The following is a 25,649-nucleotide window of genomic DNA, read 5'->3' on the forward strand; positions in this document are numbered from 1 at the left end:
ATCATGAATAAAAATTCCGTGAGGAATTTTTTCCCTTTCCTCAATTTAAGCATTTTTATTTCCATATTTATGTCTAACAGGAGAATATTTTTGTCGATTCAGTGAGAATATTGCATAATTGAGCGACATCAGTAGTTTCCAATGTTTTAAAATATTGATTTTAAAAGAATTTCACTTTTTAAAATTATTTTCCGTGCGGAAAATTCCGAGGGAAATATTCATGATTGCCCTGAATATGTCAGAAATGAAGCAGGAAAGCAAGGCAACGAGGCGAAGCAGCTTATGTACCAGGACTTTAAAACCTCAAGGGTCTTTGCTACGGGCGACAAAAGCGAAATCGGCATGTTCTATTTACTTTTGCTGGCATCCTTGCCTGGATTTAGTAACGGGACCACCCTGCCCATTTGTCAGACTTCGGGAGCAATGAGCGTGGCTAGCGACAGGTTAAGAACTTTAGAGAGATACTCCATTCCCGGCTCACCCAGCTGTTTCTGCATTACCACGGAGATACCATCAGGGCCCAGAGCTTTGGATGATTTAGCTTTCTTGATGGCATTGGCAACATCATCCATTGTAAACTGTGGTGGTTCATCCTCGGCAGGAAAATATTTTCTCCTTGTCACTCCCGGGGTGCTAGAAAAATTGTCGATTTAAATAACTTACGCACAACTTCGGGACAATCAACATAACGTAGCCAAACGTGACTGAGGTCCTATCTTCCTTCTTTCCAGGGTTCGAGAGTGACTTAACTGTTGCCCACAATTCACTTACACCGCTACAATGTTGCAACCATGGTAGAATAAAGTGAAGGTAGGCCACAGCTAACAGCTGATTACAATTTTTTCTTTTTATGGCCTAATCTGTCAAAAGCAGGGTTGACATTTTGTACCATTTTTGACATTATGCAATTATAAAGGTAGATGCATCGCTGAATTGTTCCAACAAAAAAATTCTGCTGTAACACGATATCTTAAAATTGAAAACAAGGACAAAAAAATATGTATTCGCGTTGCAAAATAAAATTGTTGATTTTTTTAGCAAAACTTACGAATGAACAATTTATCAAATATTGATATTAATTTAAATTTGTTCCAAAAGTATGGGAATGTAAAAATTACAATTTTTCTAAAAATTCTGCTGACATTTATCTGCAAATCGGATACCAGCAATCACGATGTCAGATTAACCAAACTTGTCAAGTAGAAAATAAGTGAATGACATTTTTTCACTGTCATAAGTTTGGGAAGGACTTTTGCTATTTTTGGAACACTTTTCCAACAAGAATATTCTGGAGCCTAGCTAAAGAAATGCATTTACACTATATGGCACTTTTAACATATAAAAAGTGAAGCTCTTAGTTCCATATGTTTTTTGTAATACGGGATAGCTATGCAGGTATGTACATCTACCATTATTATTTTACCATGCCATTTGACGTTTTAAGCCATGGCTGCAGGATGGCATTTCTCAGTGATTTTCATACCTGGCCTACCTCTACTTCATTGTACCATGGTTGCAACTCTTCAGATGACGCTCATTTGCTAATCCTGTCGCCTCTGCCGGGAAGATTGTTGTCACTTCGGGTATTCGACCAGTTGGTATATGGCGAGCGGCTGCAGCAGTGATGTCTCGGAACGTCATTTCCGCTACCCGAACAACAGAAGGATTGGCAGATCTTTGAAGCGGCCAATCGGCTTTGCCATGATTGACTAAAGTGCGGCGTTCAGAGGTGATGAAATCGGACGGTCTGCTAATGGAGACAATTATGGGGAGATCGTCTGATCCAAGAGCGCCAGGTCACGTCATTTGTCAGACCAGGTGACACGATGATTATGTCTGGCGTACTGTGGCACTCTTCTCTAATTCTGGTATGGGCGTCCTCATTGACCGTGCAAGATGTAGATCTATCAATCTGCTTTGCCGGCGCTGTACCCCTCTGGTCGTTTCTTAGGACCGAATGCCACAACTCATGATGCTCATTAAAGTCTCCCAAGACCACACGGTTATGACCTACCAAAAGCGGACTAATGCTAGGATGTATACGTTCAGCAACCTTACCTCGGCAGTTCCACACCTAACTGCTACCCTCCTACATTCCATGTACGGGTCATTAGGGTCAGGCTCAAGCGAGATAGGCCTGTATTGAAGAGACTGGTGTGATCCTTTCTCAGTACGTTGTAAACACCACACGGCTGCTAGTCCTTGGTCACACTAGCGAGTTTCTTTAAATGAACAATAGGAAGAGGCAACATCGCAAACGCAGAAAACCATGTACAGCGGTTTCACTACCTCATACCCCTCGCCTATAAACTCGAAGTCGCCATGTTGAAACAATGTAATAATTTCATGAAATTAGGCGTTCATAAATCGAGTTCCATACTAAAGTAATTTTTTGAAATTGCTGTAGTGGGTAACTCGATCAAAGAACGCCTAATTTCATGAAATTATTGCATTGAAATGACTCTAGTATGGACCGGGACATAGTAGAGTAACATCATTAAATTGCTGTAGTGAGGAATTCGATCTAAGAACGCCTAATTTCATGAAATTGTTTAATGAAATTCATTCTAGTGTGGACCGGGACTAATTTCCACTTACTGACGATTGTCGGTAAAGGAAGAAACAGAATCAACCGTTGTTTGCTTCCCAAATGTCAAAATATAAAGGAGTGCCATAACCTCTTTGCAATTCCGCCGGCGATCCCCCATATAATTTGTGATTTGAAAGCTAGCTACGAGCTGATTCTGACACGGCCTTATAGGACTGCGTACATAAGCTGCCTCGCCTGATTGCCTTGCTTTCCTGCTTCATTTCTGACATAAAAAAAATAAATTAATAAAGAAAAAAGGGCAACTCAGTTCGAAATTTGCTCGGCCTTCTTTATTCTTTTTTTAATTATGTCAGAAATGAACCAGGAAAGCAAGGCAATCAGGCGAGGCTGCTTATGTACCCAGGCCTTAATTCTGTCGTTAACTAGTTACAAAATTGCACTACAGCTGTACCCTACCTTGTATTGATTGTACCATGATGCAATAAAATGCCAATCTGTCATGTTCATTGTTATTGTGAATTAATTGTATGAAAACGTAAACAAAAATTTTAAGAGCTTGTATGATTTTCTTGATGTTGTTGTTGTATTCTTTACGTGACCTGCTAAATAGACCTTGAAATGTACCATGGCACAATTACCCAGGTAGTGGCGTCGTAAAATTTTGAATATGTTATGTCAAAACGTTCTTTATGTTGTTGGGGAAATTACAACAAAAATATTTTTTTATAAAGGGATTTGACTTTTCATATTCGATCAGCTGGTGTGATACCACTACCTGGTAGTTGTGCCATGAAATGTACCATATATGTTGGAAGAAAGAAGGTGATACAATAAAGCCCTCGGCACATACGGTCCGTTTAGTGACACACGTTGGGACACACGTTGTCCCAAAGAAGTTAAATTATGTTTAACTTTAATGCGGCAGCTATATTGTTGTTGTTCAAAAAACTTGGCATCATTTACACTTTTTTCATGTGGTTGTTGTACCGCGACGCTCAACGCATCGTATGTGCCGAGCGCTTAATACCATGGTGGAATAATAAGGTGTAACTCCAAAAAACAGCTGATTTTCATACCAGTTGTCAAAATGCGTTATTGTGAATAAAATCAGATTCGGGAAGAATATTTTACCGTTTTCTTCTACTGAGATTTTATGGAACTTACAACATAAATTACGCATGTTTTATAAGACCTGTTAGATGTAAATGCGGCTTTAAACTACCTCGCATGTTTATTACAGTATGTTTACATTTACGAAATTGAGTGGATTTCAACTGTCAATTCCTTTGTGTATACGTCAAATGAAATCTCATCTGAAATCCATTGGATTTTATTTGACGTTTAAGCAATGGAATTGACAGTTGAAATCGAGTGGATTTCCTAAATGTAAACTTAGCATTAAGCCCTAAGGCATATTTATAGAAGGTAGAAGTGACAATCACCTGTATTTTTACTTTTATTGTAAATTGGGTTTCCAATATGTTATAGGGTCTACTCATAAAATTTAAAAATCCGAAATTTTCATCCAAAGGACCCACGGCGGTTCTGAATGCTTTATATTTACCTTTTTTATTCAAATTTGTTCTATTTTCGAGGATTTTCAAAATGTATATATGTTTTTTCTTAGACAATTTGAAGAACGACCCTATTATTCAATATTTTCTCTGACATTAAATTTTCAATAACAACAATGTTGTATTTGTAAATTTGTTAGTTGTTGTAATAAATGCATCTACCTTATATAAATATGCCTTGATTAAGCCGCATTTACACCAAACATATCCATTGAATATCAGCTTAATAAATGATGTATTTGCTTAAAACACTTGTTTCAAGTGCAGGCGTAAAGCTTTTATTACAGTTGCACCTAGAAGAAGTATTTGGGGGGTAAATACGTCATCTTTAGAAGATACTCTATGGACCTGACAACTTAGATATAAATGCGGTTTAAATTATTTTTAATTTTTTTCTTTCCAGAAAAAATGTTGGTTAAAATGTGCCCTTGTGTAAACTTTCAAAACCGTTCAACCACCTAAAAGTTTGACGAGGAAATCTCTAATTTAAAAAAATAAACCTGCTAACTACAGCAATTTAATCGATATCTTTAACAAGTGAGTTATACTCAAATGCATGCATTCCTTGGCAAGCAACTTAAATGCAAGTGTCATCAATTCCGTTTGTTTGTGTGCACCATTCTACGCTAGAATTCATTGCAATACTTCGTTTTTGGGCGTTTAACAAGACAATTTTCTAATAGAGACAACAGCAACGTATCGACGTCAAACATTAACTACAACGACAAAGTAGGTCAATTGCACAAAGAAAATAAAACAAGCAAAAACCAGGCGACTTTTTGTTTACTCCTTGGCGGATATCAAGGGGAACTTTAATGCAAATCAAAGAACACATTGCACAGAGAGAAAACAAAATGCAAACTTGTACCTTCAAAACTCTGTTTTAGCGAACAAACACACAATGTTCAATGTATGCATGCTTAAAGGATAATGAAAGGATATATAAAGGAAAATAAAAGCGTTAAAGTGTTTTTCATCTTCATTTGCTGTGTCTTTGTCTCTTTGCATTGCTGCATGCCTGCGTTGTTTGCCTTTGGGGATTTCTATGGTTCGAAGCTTGTGTTAGTTTAGCTTAGCCAGCACAGGAAACACAAGTAGTATTATGTTATCGAACAATGGCTTGGGTGTGAAGTTATGACAAATATCCTAGAGGGAATATTTAGGAAAATGTTGTAAAAGTGGTTTGAATAATTAAGAAAAAAAGGAAAGACTCATTTGGTGTCTAGGATCATAAGATTACAGAGTAAATGAAGTATAAAGCGACTGAACTTTGAATAAAAGTAAGGATATTCCGGAAACGGATAATACCCCGGTTACACTTAACAGGATTAACCCAGTGGCTTTGGGTTTCAAATTTCAATTCGATAGCGCAAACGTCAAATAAATTTTCATGAAGTGGGTTAACCTGGCAAAAAAACTCTAATGTAATCATGCTACACAACTTAAAAAAAACCAAATACGTATGTATTTCCGATTCACTATCCTTAAGTTTTGATTATTATTTATAGTTGCTAACAAATTCTGGATTCTTGTATGCCGAATATACGCAATGTTCCTATCAAGAATTCAATATTTAACTGTCAGTTTTAATGCTGGTCACACGGAGCCGTGAAAAAACGCATTCCGTTCGTTACATTTTATAAGCAGTTGCTTAGAGATCCCTACAAGCAAGCTAGATTGTACATCCCAATATGCAACGAAATGACCCAAACAAGAATACCATGCTGATAAAACAAATAAAACACCCCAAGGACCTATTCTAGGGTTTCAGGCAGTTCCTTCTTAATCTACTTCTCTGTGAAATGGTGTAATTTCATTTATTCGCTAGTTGCATCCTTATCCTTTTCCGTCCATCAAAATTGCATTTCGATAGTTATCAACACTAGTTTGAGGTCGAATGCAGAAAACAATAAACAATGCAACTGCAAATAAAAAAAGTTTATACGACTATTTATTTTGTTGTTTTAATCTTGATCGCTATGATGGCATCAGCCAACGCAATACAATATTACAGTATACATACATATATGTTTGTATGTTAACTTTATATGTCTTTTTTCTATGGATTTGTCCTCGTACGTTATGGTATGACCTGACCTATTGTAGCTGAAAGACAACAATGTTTAGTTGATTGTGTATATGTGCGTACTTTTTTTGCAGATAAAATCAATTTTTATAATAAAATTATATATGTATATATATTTTAAAAGATCTATAGAGATTAGCTTAACAACTTGACACCATTGCAATGCAAGGACATTGGTTGAAAGATAAAATAAAACCTGCAGCTTTATCAAATGTTTCAGGATACTATGTAAAGAATTCATTTTGTTTTAGCGAAAAATGTCACGACCGCATTGTGATTCAAGTTGCGCCCAACATTCTATAACCACATCACTTGTGATCTAGTAGAAAGGTGAATTTTTTTGGTAGAAAAGATAAATACCTGTACGAGATATAAGTGGCGCCCAACGTGGATCACTTGAGCTTAGGGGATTCTTAAGCGTAATTTACATATAACATGTTTCATAAAAATGCGTCATTTAAGTTGTCAATTCCATATAATATCTGTCAAACAAATTACGTAAATTCCCAAAACACCTGTTTTAAGTGCCGGTGTAAAATGGCTTTTATATTGTAAACAAAAAAAAACAAACATTGTTCCACAACATCCCGTACGGGACAAGGAAGACTTCTCTCATATCAAAGAGTGCACCCCGATTCATATTTAGCTCAATGATATGGGACCTGCTGTTTATCGCCGAGTCCGAACGGCGTGTCTTAGGACACCACTTATGGAGAAGTTTTTCAAGGCTGAAATACTCAGGAAATGTCGCCAACATTACTGAGGGGTATTTTGCCACCGTTGAAAAATGTTTGATGTTGCCTGGCCGGGGAATCGAACCCCCGACCTTCTGCGTGCAAGGCGGGTGTGCATACCATTGCACCACGGTGGCACCCATATATTGTATTTACTTAAAAAATTAAGCTGAAAACACATCCAACTTTTGAGTAAAGTTTTGTGTCATCTCATTTAAAAGAATAAAGGGGAGGTGCTACCTTATTAAAATGCGATCCTCCATTTCTTTATTCTTTTACATAAATTGAGGCTTGGATAAGCATGAATTTCTCTTTCTGTTCGCACCTTAAAGGCCGCGGCACATACAATCCGTTGTGTGGCTGATTGCGAGCTGAAAACAACAACCACATGAAAAATGTGTAAGTGAAGCCAAGTTTGTTCTTGAAATTTTCATTTCGTTGCTGTAACGCGGCACTCAACGGACCGTATGTGCCCGAGCCTCAATGGATATTTTACACGATATGTTTTTTTATGTTTTACATATGTGTTGTCTCTTTGGGTATACATAATATATACACAAATTGACAAAGTAGCCATAAGCAAGATTTTCGGAAGTTTGCGATCGGTTTGACGATAGACAGTACATTAAAGGAGTCTACAGATATAAACTTTCCATAAGTACCCTTCTTCGAAAAAGGATTTTTTTTAAGAACTCTTAAGGCATTATTTAATAAATAGTACACTCCATACATGACTCCTGACAGAGTCATCTGCCTCTTTAAGGGATCCTCTACAGATAAAGGACCTCCTGGAAGGGTTTCGAAAGGATTCTCCTATAGATAAAACGACTACTAAAACTGGCTGAAGTCATTTCTGGGGAAGGAATAATGAAATGTCAGAACCACATTTGAATTAGTTCGAACTTGGTCTTTAGTCTTTTACCAGAAATGACTTCAGCCAGAAAGCCAGCCGCTTATGTCTCGAGGCCTTTACGCTTACGTATTAAACTACAAATAAACGTATTACATTGACTTGTCTTAGATACATGTAAGTGGCGCCCAACGTGGCGTACATATCCTTATCACTTGATGTTAGTGGATTCCTTATAACCGAATACCAGGGTAATGTTCACGGAATTGCTTTTGAAAAAAGGGCCTGGGTAATAGAGTTGTATAGTTCATGAACGAACTAGTTCAATTGAACGATTCATTGAAAAGAGCGTATGAACTAGATCAGTCGATATAGTTCATTATAGTTCAATAGTTCACTGAGCGCCGACCGAAAGATCAACGAACGAACGATTCACAATCTAGTTCAGCATGTCATTCACATATGAATAAAGTGACGCCGTCAACTGTGCTAAGTGTTGCCTTCGTAATGTAATGATTTTTGTTTATGTTTTTGACCAATGTGAAGTGTCAACCCCCATTGTAATAAAAGTAATTTGTACATAAAGAAAATTTTTGTCATAACATATTCCAATGCCTTGTGCCTTGTTTTGGATAGAAAAAGGAAAAAATAAAAAAACATACATACGCAAAGCTTTTTTCGCAGTGATAATATCTACACACATACAACATATGTTTTTTGCCAGCCATGAATTTTTAATTACAATTTTTTCAAAAGGACTTTTTTTCTAAACTTAATGCAAACTTTCTTTATGAGTGGAATAAAAATATCTAAATGTAGTATTTTTGTAGTTTAATTCAGGTATCGGCACCAATACAAATGCATTGTTTGCGGCCTCACGCATACGACTCTCTCTCGCTCTCTCCACAAACAGCGTGTGCGTTAATGCATTGCTAAAATTAAAAATCATTGAAACAACCGACAACAGAACCTCCTTCATTGACTTCTTAATGAAGACTGAGAGGTGGTTGTTCTGTTGTTATTCTCATCAAGGGCACGTGTGTCCCTTTTTGCCGGACATTGGTTTAATTATACTATTCTAATGTTTGTTCCTATTTTGTGTATGTGTGTGTGTTTTCATCAAGTGAGGGATTAAGAGTCTGTGAACGATTCTGATCCGAATGAATGAACTGGATAGTGAACTATGAACTAGATTACTGACCTAGTTCAGTTAAAAGAGCTGAGCTATTGAACTAGATCTTTCAAATGAACTAGATTGTACAACCCTACTGGGTAACCTAAATTGAGTAGGAGTAAGTGGTCCAGTCATTCACTTCTCCAAATACAAATCTGTTAAATATATGTCAATACTGCAAGGTAAAAAGTTTCGGAATAAGCGAGATTTTCAAGGGTTTGATATCGGGATCTACTTCCTTAAGGTTTTTATTATACCCTCCACCATAGGATGGGGGTATATTAAGTTTGTCACTACGTTTGTAACTACTCGAAATAATAATTGTAGACCCCACAAACTATATATATTCTTGATCAGCGTTCAATTCTACATCGATATAGCCATGTCCGTCCGTCTGTCCGTCTGTGGAAATCACTCTAGCGTCCGAACGGATTGACGTAGGTGGATGAAATTTTGGGAAAATCTATTATTTGTACGTAGGACTTTTGGTATTGAAAGTGGGCTATATAGGTCCACGCTTTCGTATAGCCCCCATACAAAATGACGCGTGACGCGTCGTCGTTTTAAGGAATTTTTAAGACAATCGTCCCATTTTACCACCGAATTGGTTGTAATTTGGTATTTTGTGTCTCCAGAGGCCAAAAAACATTCCTACCAAAGTTGGTTTATATAGGTCTACGTTTTGGTATAGCCCCCATATAACGCCCCATATAAAGTACGCGTCATTTTAATATATTTTGAATGTATTAGTCCCATTTGACAACAGAATCGGTTGCAACTTTGTATTTTGTGTTTCCAGAGGCTAAGAAACATTTCGACCATAAAATGTTTATATAGGTAAACGTTTTGATATAGCCCCCATAGGACGATATCTCCCGATTTTCGGTATTTTGTTGGTTTTGGCCTCATTATCACACCGAGATGGCTGAAATTTGGTATTTAGTCTTCGTTGGGGATATAAAACTCCCCCCCCCAGAAATTTGTAGGTATAGGTCCGCGTCATCATATAGCCCCCATAGAACGGTAACTTCCGATTTTCAGTATTTTGAAGGTTGTGGCCACATTAATCCACCGAAATGGCTGAAATTTGTGGTGGAGGGTATCAAAAGTTCGGCCCGACCAAACTTAACGCTTTTCCCACTTGTATATATTTAATACCCCTAATACCAAGCAAGGTAAGCAGGCGAGGCAGCTTATGTACGCAGGCCTTAATAGATAGCAGACCCCATACATACATGACTCCTGACAAAGTAATATGTCACTTTAAAGCGCTCGGCACATACGATGCTTTGTGCGTTGCGTTACAACAACCACATGAAACAAGTGTAAGTGAAGCCAAATTTTTTTGAAAAACAAAAATATGGCTGGTGCATTAAAATTAAACATAATTTAACTGTTTTGGGACAACGCGTGTCCCAACGTGTCTCTAAACGGACCGTATGTGCCGAGGGCTTAAGGGGTCCTCTATAGTCAGATAACCTGCTGGACGGGTTTCTGATAGGTAACATACCTTCCAAATGGGTTTTCCTGTAAATAAAACGACTTCTTAAACGTTCTACTGTTGACTAGAAGACTCTATAAAGGAGACCTCCTTATTAAAACTAGAAGAAGTTCTAAAATTGATAGGAGACCCACTTGAAGTTGCATCTGTAGGCTGAAGGCCTTCATAACGGGTTCTTTCTAGACAGAAGACATCCTAAAGGGATTTCTTGTGGATAGAAGAAAGTTCTTCTATATATGGGAGGACTTCAAAGTAGTCTTCTGTGGAAAAATATCTCCCAACGAGTCCTTAAAGGCCTGCGTACATAAGCTGCTCTGCCTGATTGCCTTGCTTTCCTGCTTCATTTTTGACATAATAAAAATAAAAGAATAAAGAAGGCCGAGGAAATTTCGAACTGGGTTGCCCTTTTCTTTTTTATTCTTTTATCGGAAGTAAGCAAGGTAAGCAGGCAAGGCAGCTTATGTACGCAGGACTTAAAGGCCTGGGTATATAACCAGTCTTGCCTGACTACCTTGCTTTGCAGCTTAATTTCTGACATAACAAAAATAAAAGTATAAAGAAGAAAAGGGCAACCTAGTTCAAAATTGGATCGGCCTTCTTTATTTTATTTTATGTTATGTTAGAAATGAAGCAGGAAAGCCAGGCAACCAGGCGAGGCATCTTATGTACCCAGGCCTTTACCTTCTTCAGTTGGGCGCCAGTAATCAAGCCTAAGTAGGAAAATATGACTTTTTCATTTCCCCCTATTAAGCCAAACTAAAGCCCTAGGTACACAAGCTGCCTCGCCTGCTTGCCTTGCTTTCCTACTTCATTTCTGACATAATAAAAATAAAAGAATTAAGAAGGCCGAGCAAATTTCGAACAAGGTTGCCCTTTTCCTGGGTACATAAGCTGCCTTGCCTACTTGCCTTGCTTGCTTCTGATAAAAGAATAAAAAGAAAAGGGCAACCCAGTTCGAAATTTGCTCGGCCTTCTTTATTCTTTTATTTTTATTATGTCAGAAATTAAGCAGGAAAGCAAGGCAATCTGGCAGGCAGCTTATGCCTTTATTATCCCAGGCCTTTATTATTTTATCAGAAGCAAGCAGACAAGCAGGCGAGGCAGCTTATGCACCCAGGCCTTAAATTCCTTTAGTTGGGCGCCAAATCTGGAACATAATAATGAACTTACCGTTTCATATATTAGCTAATTTTTCCAACCGATGACCTGTGAAGACTATGGACTTTTATTCTGAGAAAATGAAAAACCTCACCCAATCATAGTACATATCTTTATTTCCAAGAAAACCCGCTTTAAGTCAATGATGCATATTTCCAACATGCATATTGACAACATAACATTTTATTTTTAATCTTTAAACTTCAAAACATTAAGCCTTATACCCTAGACAGACGGCAGCGTTAATTTGCATTAACTGCCTTAATTCAAATTAATTCGTACATTATCCACATTCTTAATGCACAAAATCGAAGGAAATTTAAACTGAATTTAGCAATTTCAATATGGCAATGCTGTTGAAAATCAATTGTCTTTTGTCAAATTTCCATGTTTAAGAAAATAAAAAGGGAAAGCAAATCAGAAATTTTCGCGTTTCTTCAAAATAAGTAGTGGTCTTTCGCGAGTAGAATAGCAGCTAATCGTTTTACACGCCTTCTAACAAATCTCTTTTTCAAATTTTAATTTTCACAAAAAATTTCATTACCCACCATACCAATTCTATCGAAAATTATATCTTCCTCAAATGTTTTTTAAAGTTTTGGAATATTTTTATAATATTAAAAAGACTCAAAAATATCGCGAATAAATTAAATTTATTTTTGCTTCATCGTGGTGAAAAGATCAAAGGTAGTAAGTGTAATTGTTTCGCATATTTTGGGGAACTTTTGTAAAGCTTTATGAAATGGTCTGCTGGGTACAAACAAACAACACAAACAGCTGTTTCATAAATGCAGATACTATCGTCTGTCGGGGTGAAAAATTAATTCAAATTAGGACATTTTTAATGCAAATTAACTCTGCCGTCTGTCTAGGGTATTAGGGACACCAAAGGCCAGAAGTGTTTATAATGATGATTGTTATCATTATTTTTTTCTTGGTGCTCTTTGCTCTTTCTAGTTTATGTCCTCGAAACATTTACCCATTTTTCTTGTTGAAAGAAGTATGTGTGAAAACTTATTAACATATTTACTTATGTATTTACATCTTGTGGTATATTTTTAGGGTTTCCTAGAAGATCATCCATGCACCAGTGCACCACCTGACACCATGTATGCACTGTTATGGTCAATGTGTGCGGTCTTTGGCATAGTGTTTGTGCTTCTAGGTAAGTAGAAAGAAAAGAAGAAGAAAAAAAGAAAAAAATAACAACGAAAAAAACTGAGCTTCATAAATCCTGATACTTTCACACACGCAAACATATGGGAAGTTTTTTAGCTGATGTGACCATCTAAAACCCCTCACAGAACTAATTTCACAGATACACACTCCAGAGCACACAAAGTTCACCTATTTTACAATAACAACCACATGTGCTATACAAGAGCTATGTGCTATACAAATAGCAAAAGCAACCAACAAATGCCTGAAGGTCGTTTCTTGACACATTGGCACTTTTGGCCTATTATGATATAACATGGAGTTTACACGAAAGGGGTTTCATATTTGAAATCACCCACACATTATTATGTTGCAAAGAACATGAATGATGACGTGATTTAATATCATAAAATACATAGTTGTGATATATTAATTAAAAAGGCCGCGTAATAATTTAAGATTTTTGGCATTTTATCACTTTCTCCTCTCCTCTTGTTTTCTTTTTAGGTTATCGTTGTCTTCGAGCTGTGGGCTTTTTAACTGGAGCCTTTATTGGCATTAAGGCTGTGGCAATGATGCGTATCTATATAACCGGCTATTTAGGAGAACCAGCCGATGCTGCCTCTTCGCTGGTGGGTGGTTTAGTGGGAGCTGTTTTGGGCTCTACATATCCGGTGGCAACATTTTTCATAAGCGCTTTTGCTGGTGTGATCCTGGCCGGTGCTGCAATGGCTGTTTGTGTCGCCACAATGCCGGACAATGAATTTGGGGTAAGTTAACGGGTTCAAAACTGTAATTTAGAAGGTTGAAATACATAATTGTTGGAACGCTTTCTGGGCCAGTCCCGATTTACATTCGACAATTTTCCTCGCGGTAATTTTTAGACTTATTGAGGGCCACAAAGCCATTTCGATTTCTTTTACATTTCAGAAAACATGAGAGTTTACAATGCTTTTATGTGTTTCAACCAATATACATAACTTCTGAAAAACAACTAACTAAAGCTCACTTTTCTTTTTTTATAGCAAATTGAAATAGCTGTAGCTTTGATTGGTGGCGCCATCATTTGTTCGGTACTCACACTATGCAGTGCAAAATATGTGACAATCTTAACCACCAGTGTGGTGGGTTCAGCCATGATCATATGCTCGGTGGATTTCTTTCTACATGGACTCCAATTGACAACATGGGTATGTTAATTTACTAAAAAGAAAGGAATTTCCTCAGTTGGTGTATTAGGATACTATATACCAAAGTTGGCAATACTCGTACTATTGCGCATATTTTCTTATGTCAGTATTGACTTTAGGCGAAGAACCGTGGTGTTTTGCGGCATTTTAGATAAATACCATAAGCGGGTGGCTTTTTTCTGCTTCAATGTTAGTAAAAGACTAAAAGCCGAAGAACAACCTAGTTAGAATTTGGCTTTATTCAACTCTCCAGTAAGAGGCCTCGCAACTCGAAGCGTATTTTAGGATCGAAGTCTTTTCCAAATTTGTAATCATTACAGAGGTGATAGGGCATTTTTTTAGTTTTTGTTCCAACTTATCGTGAGAAAATGGGCGAACACCACTTTATAAACCGGTGGCTGTCCCTTTAATGACCTGGATACATAAGCTCGACTGCTTGCCTGCTGACATAACAAAAATAAAAGAATAATGAAGAAAAGGGCAACCTATGCTTGGTTTACGTTTACGAAATCCACTCGATTTCAACTGTAAATTCCTTTGCGTATACGTCAAATGAAAACTCATATGAACCATCCATTGGATTTCATTTGACGTTTAAGCAATGGAATGCCTTAACAGTTGAAATCGAGTGGGTTTCGTAAATGTAAACTTACTACTAGTTCGAAATTGGCTCGGTCTTCTTTAAGGCCTGCGTACATAAGCTGCCTTGCCTGCTTACCTTACTTACATCTGATAAAAGAATAAAAAAGAAAAGGGCAACCCAGTTCGAAATTTCCTCGGCCTTCTTTATTCTTTTATTTTTATTATGTCAAAAATGAAGCAGGAAAGCAAGGCAATCAGGCAGAGCAGCTTATGTACGCAGGCCTTTATTCTTTTTATGTCAGAAATGAAGCAGGCAATCAGGGGGGACAACTTATGTAACCAGGCCTTGAAGGCTCCGTACATAAGCAGCATTGCATTCTTGCTTGAGTCATTTCTGGTAAAACAATAAATAACTGTCTTGCCAAATTCGAACTAGATTACCCTATGCCTGTTAAGCTTGGTTTAGACATTGTACATTAAGTACATTGTCTCGATTTATTTGACATATGTTATATGAAAATGGCAACTTAAATCCACTTAGGGGAATTCGTTCAGATTTCGTTACGATTTCGGAGAGAATGCCGGATGTAAATTTCCCTTCGAATATGCTAATGTTTTTCTTCCGATTTCGGTACGAATTCGGAAACAAATTTCCTTTCGCACAACAACCACATTTGATATACATATATATAACAAGCAACATTTTAGTTTGTTGTCGAAAAACAAAATGGTTGGTTATAAAGTTCGCATACACAATTTTTAATTATTTTAAATATAAATGCAACATATAAGTCCCAATTTACATTAGGCGAGTTTACCTGCGGCAATTTTTCTCGTTCCTTTTTAAACTTGCCTCGTTTATAAAAGGTAATTCTGTTCCGACAAGTTTTGTTTTCAAAACAATGACAATAATGTCAAATACGAGAAATATAAAAGGAATTGCCTGAAAATGGTCGGTACGAGCCAATTTTTTCCAGTTCCATTCCCCTTACGTGACTCTCCTTCAAACAGAGACTTGCCTAATCTAATATGGGACTAATAATTCAAGCTAGTGCAGATAGACTCAACATATTCGTACTAAAAAAAATAGGAACTATAAGCGTACCAAATGTACTGGAATGAAATATATCTGAAATTCCCAAAATTTGGTAACATGGTAACTATTGGTGAGTGATAATAAGATAATGTGGTCGTAATAAACGGTCATGGTAGAACAAATACAAGGTAAAGTTAATACTACAACAAATACAACTCGAACAACAACCACAAAGGAATTTGTTTTTGTTTGTAACGTTACTGCCAGTTGTATTTGTAAACAAAACAAGGAAATGTCTATAAATTATTGGAATTTAAAAAAGTAATAACTTTTCACATTTGGTTGAATATTTTGGAAAACACGAATGAAAATTCGTTACATTTTCAATTTTTATGGTTCCACATCATTCCACTAAATGCATAAATTCTCGCAGAAAGTAGAATTCTTGCAGAAAAGTTTGGGGTCGCTGGAAATTCATAGAAAAAGGAGAAGCAGTTTCAATGTTTTGTTTTAGAAATCAAAGAAGCACATGTTTATTAGGGCTTTTTTTAATTTTAACAAAATACCTCACATATTAACAAACGTTGTATCGCCTCTACAAGCGGTGATTTACTGCGCGGCTTATCGTTCGAACTTGGAGGAGGTTACATATCATTGATATCAAGAAGTCTTTCTAGGAAATGGTTTTTTCCGAATGATATATTTTTTTTTCTCAAAAAATATATGTCCCTAATGTACATCGAAATAGAAATGAATGTATAAAATGTCATATGAAATTTGACACTAACACTACAACCCACTTCAGTCAGCTGGGTATTGCTGCTACCTTTTCTTGTTCTACCATGATAAACGGTACTAAATTTGGTACAACTTAGATGAGAGGATAAAGCTGAAATTCTGATATTAGGCTCACTGCTGGTACGTATAGTACAGATCATGGTACAATAATTCTTAGGTAGGCCACAGCTAACAGCTGATTACAATTTTTTTTTTTTTGTTATGGCTTAATCTGTCAAAACCGTGTTGACATGCAGCGTTGATATTTATTATTGATCAAAAAATTCAACTCTGTTTTGTTTTCATTTCAACATTTCGTTCTTCTTCTTCTTTGTATACTCATCCGTTATCATTCATCAAAACAATTTTGACGTTTTAAGCCATAGCGACAAGGTTGTATTTTTTGGCGATTCTCATACCTGGCCTACCTATGAATTATTGTACCATGGTACAGATAATGTGGTTGATTTTGAAATAGGTACTATAAATTTGCAAAAAAATTCTGTTTGCATTCCTTTTCTATTAATGTGAATTTTTCGCTAACGAGGTAGCGGGCATATGCTAGTCTTCCAATAAAAACATAACAAAGAAAAATGTATCAATAAAAAAGATACGTCAGAGAAAAATTTTTTCCTCCGATATTTATACGACATTTTTCCAAAATCGTTCAGAAATCTTTACGAAGACTCGGAAGGTATCTCAGATTTTCATACGACATAATTCCGTAATCGTTCAGAAATCTGTACGAAAATTCGGAGGAAAAAATCGCATTCCGAATTTCCCAAGGATTTTCTTCCGATTTCGTTCCAAATTCTGAACGAAATCGATCCGATCCGAAATTATGTCAACCACTTCATACAACTTTCGTTAAGATATGGTTACGATATCAGATCCGACGGCGGACGTAGCGTCCGAAGTTTGTTCCGATTTCGTTACGATGTCGGTACGATTGGTTTGCTGGGTATTTACTCAAGTGTAAAACCATTTTGTAAATCGAAGCTGAGCAAGAAATGGATATAATTATTATCGGTGGTTATATGGCGTCAAATGTATTAATGCTTGGTTTACATTTACGAAATACACTCGACTGCTTTTTTGCAGTTGTCGGGACGCCTAGTTTTGGGATTTTGACAGTCAATAAATGAAGTCAACTTTCTTGTCATGTGTAAACGCAGGTAAAGTGTCTAATTCATCACTGTTTCCCACATTTGCAATCATAGCTCTGTTCCTTTACTAGGCGTTTACACAAGACAGACAGTCTGCAAATACAACCCTGATTTACTAACACATACACACATTTGTCGGCTGTCTCCTAGCTGTCCATCATTTTTTCACAGACAGTAGGGAAGACAAATTTTTGTCAATTTTGTAAAAATAAGTAAGATAATAATTGAAATGTGTTGAAAACAAAAGAACATGAACAAGAAGAAAATATGTGAACGGAAAACAAAAAGAAATCGACGATTTTCATTCACTTTTTTACAACTGTTTTTTCAGTTGTCTGGACGCCTACGTCACAGAGGCAAGTTTTGGGTTTTTGACAATTAATACATGTACTCAACTGTCCTGTCATGTGTAAACGCAGGGTTACGTGCAAGATCTATTTAACAGGTCACGTAAGTAGCACAAATACAACTCTGTTTTTGCCAAAAATTCTTCAATATGTCAAAACGTTTGTTTACGTTTTCATACAATTTATTCACAATAACAAAAAATTTGACAGATTGAAACCAATCATCTGGTCATTTTACGCCACCTTATTATTTCATCATGGTTACGTGCAAGAATCTTGGCACAATAATACAGGTACAACGGGGAAAACAGCTGATTATCACACTAGTTGTCAAAATGCATTATTGTGAATAAAATCACATACAGAAGGTAAACAAGCAATTCACAGCAATGCGTTATTGTGAACAATTTTGACGTTTAGTATGATTTGATGTAACACCTTCTTATTCCACCATGGCAAGAATCTTCAAGTTTTACCACTTTTTACTCGAAAAGCGTTCCTTTACTTCATGTAAGCATACAATTGATATGAGGGCAGTTCGCAACTTTAAAGGCCTACGTACATAAGCTGCCTCGCCTGGTTGCCTTTCTTGCTTCTGATAAAATAATAAAAAAGAAAAGGTCAACCCAGTTCGAAATTTGCTCGGCCGCATTTACATTCAATAGGTTTTAAAAACTGTTTTATTTTTAAGTTACACTTTTAAGTTTACACTTAACCAGATTCAATAAACTCACTGGGTTTCAAATGTTATAGTACGGTTACACTAGAGTTTTTTTGTCGGGTTAACCCACTTCAAGAGGATTTATTTGACGTTTGCGCTATGGAATTGACATTTGAAATCCAAACCCACGGGTTAATCCGGTTAAGTGTAATCGGGGTATTAATTCCATAACGTCAAATAAATCCTCAGAAAGAAGGTTAAGCGCTCGGCACATACGATTCGTTTAGTGACACGTTGGGACACACGTTGTCCCAAAAAAATTAAATTATGTTTAACTTTAATGCGTCACTCATGTTGTTGTTGTTTTTTCAAGAACTTGGCATCACTTACAAATTTTTCATGTGGTTGTTGTAGCGCGACGCTCAACGCACCATATGTGCCGAGGCCTTTAACCCGGAAAGTGCTTTAATGCAAACTCCGTTTTATAAATTCCATTTAATGTGTGTGTTCGTTTACTCAAAATTTGTACGAATTGTTACTGGATGTTGTTCGTTTACTCTATAGTACAATGCAAAAGACGAACACACCTAATATCTGTAAACTAATGGGTACTTTACACGATATGTTTTTTACATATGAGTTGTCACTTTGCATATACATTTTGTATGGGAGAAGTGACAACACATATGTAAAAAACATATCGTGTAAAGTACCCATAAACGACGAATTTTCCCCAAATACTGGTTTTAGGTGCATATGTAATTTATTGGATTCCCATTAGTCGATGGTCAGACTAGCACGATTTCAACATGGCGACGTCAAGTTTATAGGCGAGGGGTATGAAGTAGTGAAACCCATGTACATGGTTTTCTGTGTTTGTTATGTTTGGTTTACATTCGGCTTCTTTTCGTGATTTCGAAGGCGTTTCGTGATTTCGCGCGGAATCATGCAAAATTTATCATGATTTCGCATACAAAAATGAAATCACCTTATTTCGTGATTTCAGCGAAATCAACATCGAAATCACAGTACACATGATATACAACCTTGCTTTTGCCTTAAAAAGTACCAAAAGTTGCAACACTTTTCACGTATCACAATAAACAAGGTAGATGTGCGAATTGCTGGAACAAAATATGTTAATATCAAAATTTGTAAACAACGTGAAAAAATATTAAATTACATTGTTACAAAGCTATTCTTCATTGTGTTCCCGTACTTTTTTTAATGGTAATGTTAGAAAATAGACCGAATTGTCAAAAATTGCTTCCCCATACAAATTTCTTAAAAAATACGGGAACGAAAAAATGACGGAAATTGCAAAAACTCCAGCAAAAATGCCAAAATCAGCGTATCAGCCATCGTGCTCAGATTCCAAAAAACATGCTGCTAGTTTTTACTTGGCCAAATTTTTATAGCAGAGAACAGGAGAAGAGGCTTTTATTCAAAATCAAGTGCAAGTCTTGCTAGATTTCGGAGTACTGGAACGCATTTCTAGCACTAAACGGGGAAAATACTGCAAGTAGTAATATTTTGCAGTTTCTGAACACAACTTTTATGTATCAAAATTTATTATTATAATGTCTCAACGATAAAATCATTTTTTAGTTTTTAATTTCTTAGTATTATAAACAATTAATACGATATATAGATAATTTTACGATCATTTTCGAAATGATGCAGTAAAGTTCTATATTGTCGTATATTTTTGATGATTAATTCAATTTACAACAACTTTTTTCAAAAATTCATGTTCGATCAGCTGCGCATTTGCATCTACCTTGATTATTGTGATATGCTTGAAATCAACAAAGTGTAAACACCGGGGTGTATTTCAGGATTTCGTGAAATCCAGTGGATTTTGGAGCGCAAGTGTAAACTTGGCATTATGTTGCCTCTTCTTGTTTTTCGTTGCAAGATTTTTTCTTCCATTTTCTTTCATTTTTATTTTCTCAAACAAATGTTAACAACAAAACAAACATAAAAAGATTTAATAAAAACATTTAATTAATGAAATAGTGAAAATTTAAATATTAATATTAATTTAATTATTAATGTTAATAATTTTGTGTTGTTTTTTGGTTTATTTATGTCTTTTTTGTTTTTATTGGTATGAGAAGCACAACAAACGCGAATGGTAGAATAAAGAGGACACGCAAAAATCTTAAATTTCACGTTAACGTGTGTGGACACAAACGAAACTTTAAAAGAAACTTTAACGAAATTGGTTTCGAGAAACCTTGCTAGTCTGACCATCGACTTAGTTTAACTTGCTAAAGGTTTCAAGGTGAATTTTGTATTTAATTGATTCTCATTCATTTTAGCTATTCAACATGAAACCACATCCAAATCCACCCGCCTGCTATGGCGGAATCTTAATATTTGCCTGGCCTGTTAGTATAATTATTGGCCTAATGATACAGAGTTTCATCACAGCTTGGGGCATTGATCATCGTAAGCGTGTCTTTCAAAAACGACATCAACAATTGGCACGAATGCAATCGAGGCCGCGTGAGACTCGCGAGGAAGCGAGACAACGAAAATTTCGCTACTTATATCAAGTACGAACTGCCAGGGGTGATATTATATCACAGGTGAGTCTGAATAACAATCAATGAAAGGTTGAAAGAGGTGATAGACTCAACTTAATATCAGGTTTTTATTAGATCCTTTTTCGTAAAAGTACTCTCACTCCATTCAATCTACAATTATTCTGAAGACTTTTTGTTTCTAATGTCAATATTTTCTTTCCCGCAGAATTTTGTTTCAGCTTTACAAAAACGCATTCAACTAAGCGGCACGGAAACCCCCTCAGAACGTTCTCTAAAGACCAGCTCAAATGAACGCAACACATTCCGCAGTGATCGTACACACTTTACGACAATACCACCCGATTCTGATATGTTTGATAAAATCGAGATTGTAAGAGATATAGCATAACAAACGGTATATAATTATATGTAAAGAGAAATAATAATACAATGAGGAAGAAGAAGATCATGCAGAAGAATGAGAAAGTAAATATCTATGTATAGAAATGGGCAGGATTGCCATTAAATATTTTTTAAAAAATAATAAAAAACAAAACAAAAAAATAAACATTTGACAGTTGCGTCTTAAAGAACTTTTTAAGCTTTAAATGGTTTCCCAAACAAAGAGAAACTCTGACGAAACAAAACAAATAAGAAATAAAAACAAATATGAGAGCACTTAAAGTAAAGTTTTGAAAAGAAAAAAATATCCTTACAGGTTTTTAATGGTTCCAAAAATACAACCTAAAAGTTACAAAACAAAAAATATAATTTTTTCTTATTTAAACCAAAAACAAGTGATTAAGCTTTTTAAGCGATATTTATTAAGTTTAGTTCTTAAATTTGTGTTTACTATTTGAAATAAAAGAAATGTTAACTTTAATTTTAATTTATGTTTTAAACAAAAAAGACAAAAAAATACAGTTTGTTTACAAAGTATAGTGACATTCAAAGTGTCAAGTTGGCAAGCCGTTTCTATGTATTTAAAAACAAAAAACAAATGGAAAATTATATTCCTAATTTATATAAACAGGGACTAAATTAACTTTTGTTTTGTGTTTGTAAGTGTTGTTTCTAAATGGCATAGTTAAACAAATACTTACACAAAATTATTATAAAAAACCAAAGAATTATAAGAATAAAAGGAGATTAAATAACTTTAAGTTTGAGCAAAAGAAAAGGAAATGAAAATATTTTAAAAACGTAAAAATAAGAACAAAAAATATTGTAAAAAATATTTTGAGAACAAAAGAAATAATAAAAATTTAACTATTTCTGTTCGAAATGTATTTAAAATAAAATTTATAAATTTTTTTTAGTATAAAAAATAATAAAACCGTATATGCAATAATCGTTTGAGTAAAGTGTTGCGTCATTGCTTGTAAAAGAATAAATTATGGGCCAGCGAAATTCGAAATTTGTTGTCTTTTATATTTTATTCTTTTACCAGAAATGATGCAAAACTTAACAATACGTTTTCTGTATTTCGGCATTATGTATACCAACTTGATACCATTCCAATATAATGTGCATTTATATGTTTTAATTTCCCGGTAATGTAATTGCATTTATAATGAAATAAAAAATATTTGCATTTATTTTTTAGGCTTTAGTAAATACAAATTAAAATATAAAATATCAAAAAGAAGAAAAATGTAAAAAAAAAATAAAAAGTCCCCGTGAATTTAAAACCCATATAAGAAACAAAATACATCTTCCACAAAATAAATGCTAAAAATCTTAAATAAAAAATTGTTGTAAATATTGAAAAATGTAATAAACATTTTAATAACGAATAAATAAAAGAAACTTGCTCATTGGAAATTGATGAAAGTATGTAATAACAAAAGAACAGATTTTACCTAAATATTTCAGAATAAAACAATGAAAAAGTTAAGAAAATCAATCAAGGAGGTAGGTTATATGTTTTGTGTGATCTGATCGGTAATGGTTTATTTTAATAATTTATTTACAACTTTCACATTATTCATATAAGTCTAAAGCGTTATTTACACTGGCACATAAAATAGGTATTTGTCATTTAAGCCGAAAACACATCCAACGTTTGAGTAATGTTTGGCATCATTTCTGGTAGAAGCATACAAAGACATAGAACTGTAAAGATTGGGCATAGTGCATAATGCAGTTCAATTTTGCTATTAAACCATAGAGGGTGTTTGTGTATAACATACAACTAACAGAACACGACGGCAACAAAAACAAGTATAACTTAATTTTATGTTACCATATTGGAACATAACATTAAGTCTGTCTGGTTACTTTCCCAGCAAGAATTGTCCAGCAAGAACTTTCTCAGAGAGTAAGGGGTTTTTATTCTCTTTTGCTAGAAAATTGTAAAAAGTAAACAGACACCTTCCCAGCAAAACGCAGCAAGCAATCAGCTGACTTGCCAAAACAGAACAATTTGTCCGCCAACAAAGGAAGCAAACACGTTGTATTTTATTAAAAATAAAAAAGAAAATGAAACAAAAACGTATTTTTCCACTTTACAAATTTGTTCTCCATAAAACAATACAATTAGACTATGTTATTTCCACAATAAAATTGTTTTTAATGTTCACAAACATAAATCAACAAAAAACTAAAAACGGCTGATTGATTGTTTTCAAGAAGAAGAAGAGCTTGCAAGTGCTTGCTAGAAGAAATTTGTCCAGCAAGAATTTGCAAGCTCTCAGTGAAAGAACTGTCAAAATGTCTCTCTCGAATCGCTCTCTTTTGCTGGTTTTTTGTGTTAACAGACGACTTCCAGCAACAATTGGTACAAATTGTTACAAATTTTAGGGTAACCAGACACAGCTATTGTGTTATACCTCCAGCACCATCTGCCGATGTATAGTAGCAATGTAAATGTCCCATCTTGTTATATGTATTTTATGTCTTTGAAGCATATAAGACAAAGTGCTGCCAAGTTTGAATTTTTCTTTATTCTTTTATCACAAATGAACTCGAACGTTGGATGTGTTTACGGCTTTATTTTTATATTCAGTGGAATGGTTTGATGTAAATGGGACTTACTAGGGGTTTGCACCAGACAATTTGTCTTCAAATACAACTCTGATTTACTAACACATACATAAATTTGTCGTTTGTCTCCTAGATGTCCATCATTTTTTCACAGTGTGAGATAATTATTGAAATATGTTGAAAACAAAAGAACATGAACAAAAACAAAATATGTGAACGGAAAACAAAAAGAAATCGGCGATTTTCATTCATAATTTTACAAATGTTTTGCACAGGCAAGTTTTGGGTTTTTGACAATCAATACATGTACTCAAATTTCCTGTCATGTGTAAACACAGGGTTAAGTCAATTTTGTACAGCTAATACCCCCGTTTGCACTTAACCTGATTTAATAAACCCACTGTGTTTCAAATGCCAATTCCATAGCGCAAACGTCAAATAAATGCTCATAAAGAGGGTAATTTATATGACAATAAGAGATCCTCGTCCAAGGTAAGTCGAGAAGCCATGCTGGAGAGAGGGCAACAAAATTAGCCCCTTCCCGAAGTTCACCAAGGCCATTTCTTGTTATGCCAACTAATGACCTTGACGCGCTTTTGAAGCGCGAATAAAAAGTTTGCGGGTTGAGCAACAATAAAGAGCAGTACACATTGTCAGTTTTGAATGTCGATATTTCTCAAGTATCGATAACTGTCCAACCATCCAGCAACCACAAAACATTTTGCGGTTGCATGATGAATGATAAAAATGAACGGCCACACTAGCAAGCAACAACAAAGCTGTCGTAAAGACATAGAACAAATAAAGCGCTCGGCACATACGGTGCGTTGTGCGCTGCGTTACAACAACCACATGATAAAAGTGTAAGTGAAGCCAAGTTTTTTGAAAAACAACAATATGGCTGACGCATTCAAGTTAAACATAATTTAAGTGTTTTGGGACAACGCGTGTCCCAACGTGTCACTAAAGGGACCGTATAGCGCTCGGCACATACGGTGCGTTGAGCTTTGCGGTACAACAACCACATGAAAAAGTGTTAAGGCCCCGTCACATACGGTCCGTTCAGCGTCGCGTTACAACAACCACATGAAAACTTCAAGAACAAACTTGGCATCACTTACACTTTTTTCATATGGTTGTTGTTCTTAACGCGTGACGCGTCGCACAACGGACCGTATGTGCCGGGGCCATAAGTGAAGCCAAGTTTTTTGAAAAACAACAATATGGCTGACGCATTAAAGTTAAACATAATTTAACTGTTTTGGGACAACGCGTGTCCCAACGTGTCACTAAAGCCTTTGGCACATACGGTCCGTTTAATGACACGTTGGGACACGCGTTGTCCCAAAAAAGTTAAATTATTTTTAACTTTAATGGGTTAGCCATGTTGTTGTTTTTCAAAAAACTTGGCATCACTTACACATTTTTCATGTGGTTTTCGTAGCGCGACGCTCAACGCACCGTATGTGCCAAGCGCTTAAACGGACCGTATGTGCCGAGGGCTTTAAAGTTAAACATAAATTATGTTTAACTTTAACGCGTCAGCCATATTGTTGTTTTTCAAAAAACTTGGCTTCACTTACACGTT

At 35.5% G+C, this 25,649-nt stretch overlaps 1 protein-coding gene across 3 annotated transcripts in view; it reads left to right on the plus strand.

Annotated features, from left to right (window-relative positions):
• The window catches only part of LOC141396903 (transmembrane protein 198), a 35,022-nt gene extending 12,766 nt beyond the window's left edge, over positions 1-22,256 (plus strand). Inside the window, exons 1-6 of one of the 3 annotated variants that reach the window (XM_073972627.1) lie at positions 12,170-12,318; positions 12,691-12,793; positions 13,294-13,556; positions 13,812-13,976; positions 20,870-21,139; positions 21,303-22,256. In XM_073972627.1, the coding sequence (XP_073828728.1) occupies positions 12,736-12,793; positions 13,294-13,556; positions 13,812-13,976; positions 20,870-21,139; positions 21,303-21,485 (939 nt within the window). In that variant the 5' untranslated portion in view covers positions 12,170-12,318; positions 12,691-12,735 and the 3' untranslated portion in view covers positions 21,486-22,256. Of the gene's footprint in view, positions 1-12,169; positions 12,319-12,382; positions 12,629-12,690; positions 12,794-13,293; positions 13,557-13,811; positions 13,977-20,869; positions 21,140-21,302 lie in introns of those variants that run through there. The other 2 variants (XM_073972625.1, XM_073972626.1) reach the window with 2 other exon arrangements.
• Positions 22,257-25,649: the final 3,393 nt, after the last annotated feature.

Source organism: Musca autumnalis, unplaced genomic scaffold (assembly GCF_047663935.1).
Source record: "Musca autumnalis isolate F117 unplaced genomic scaffold, ASM4766393v1 scaffold_3, whole genome shotgun sequence".
NCBI lineage: Eukaryota > Metazoa > Arthropoda > Insecta > Diptera > Muscidae > Musca > Musca autumnalis.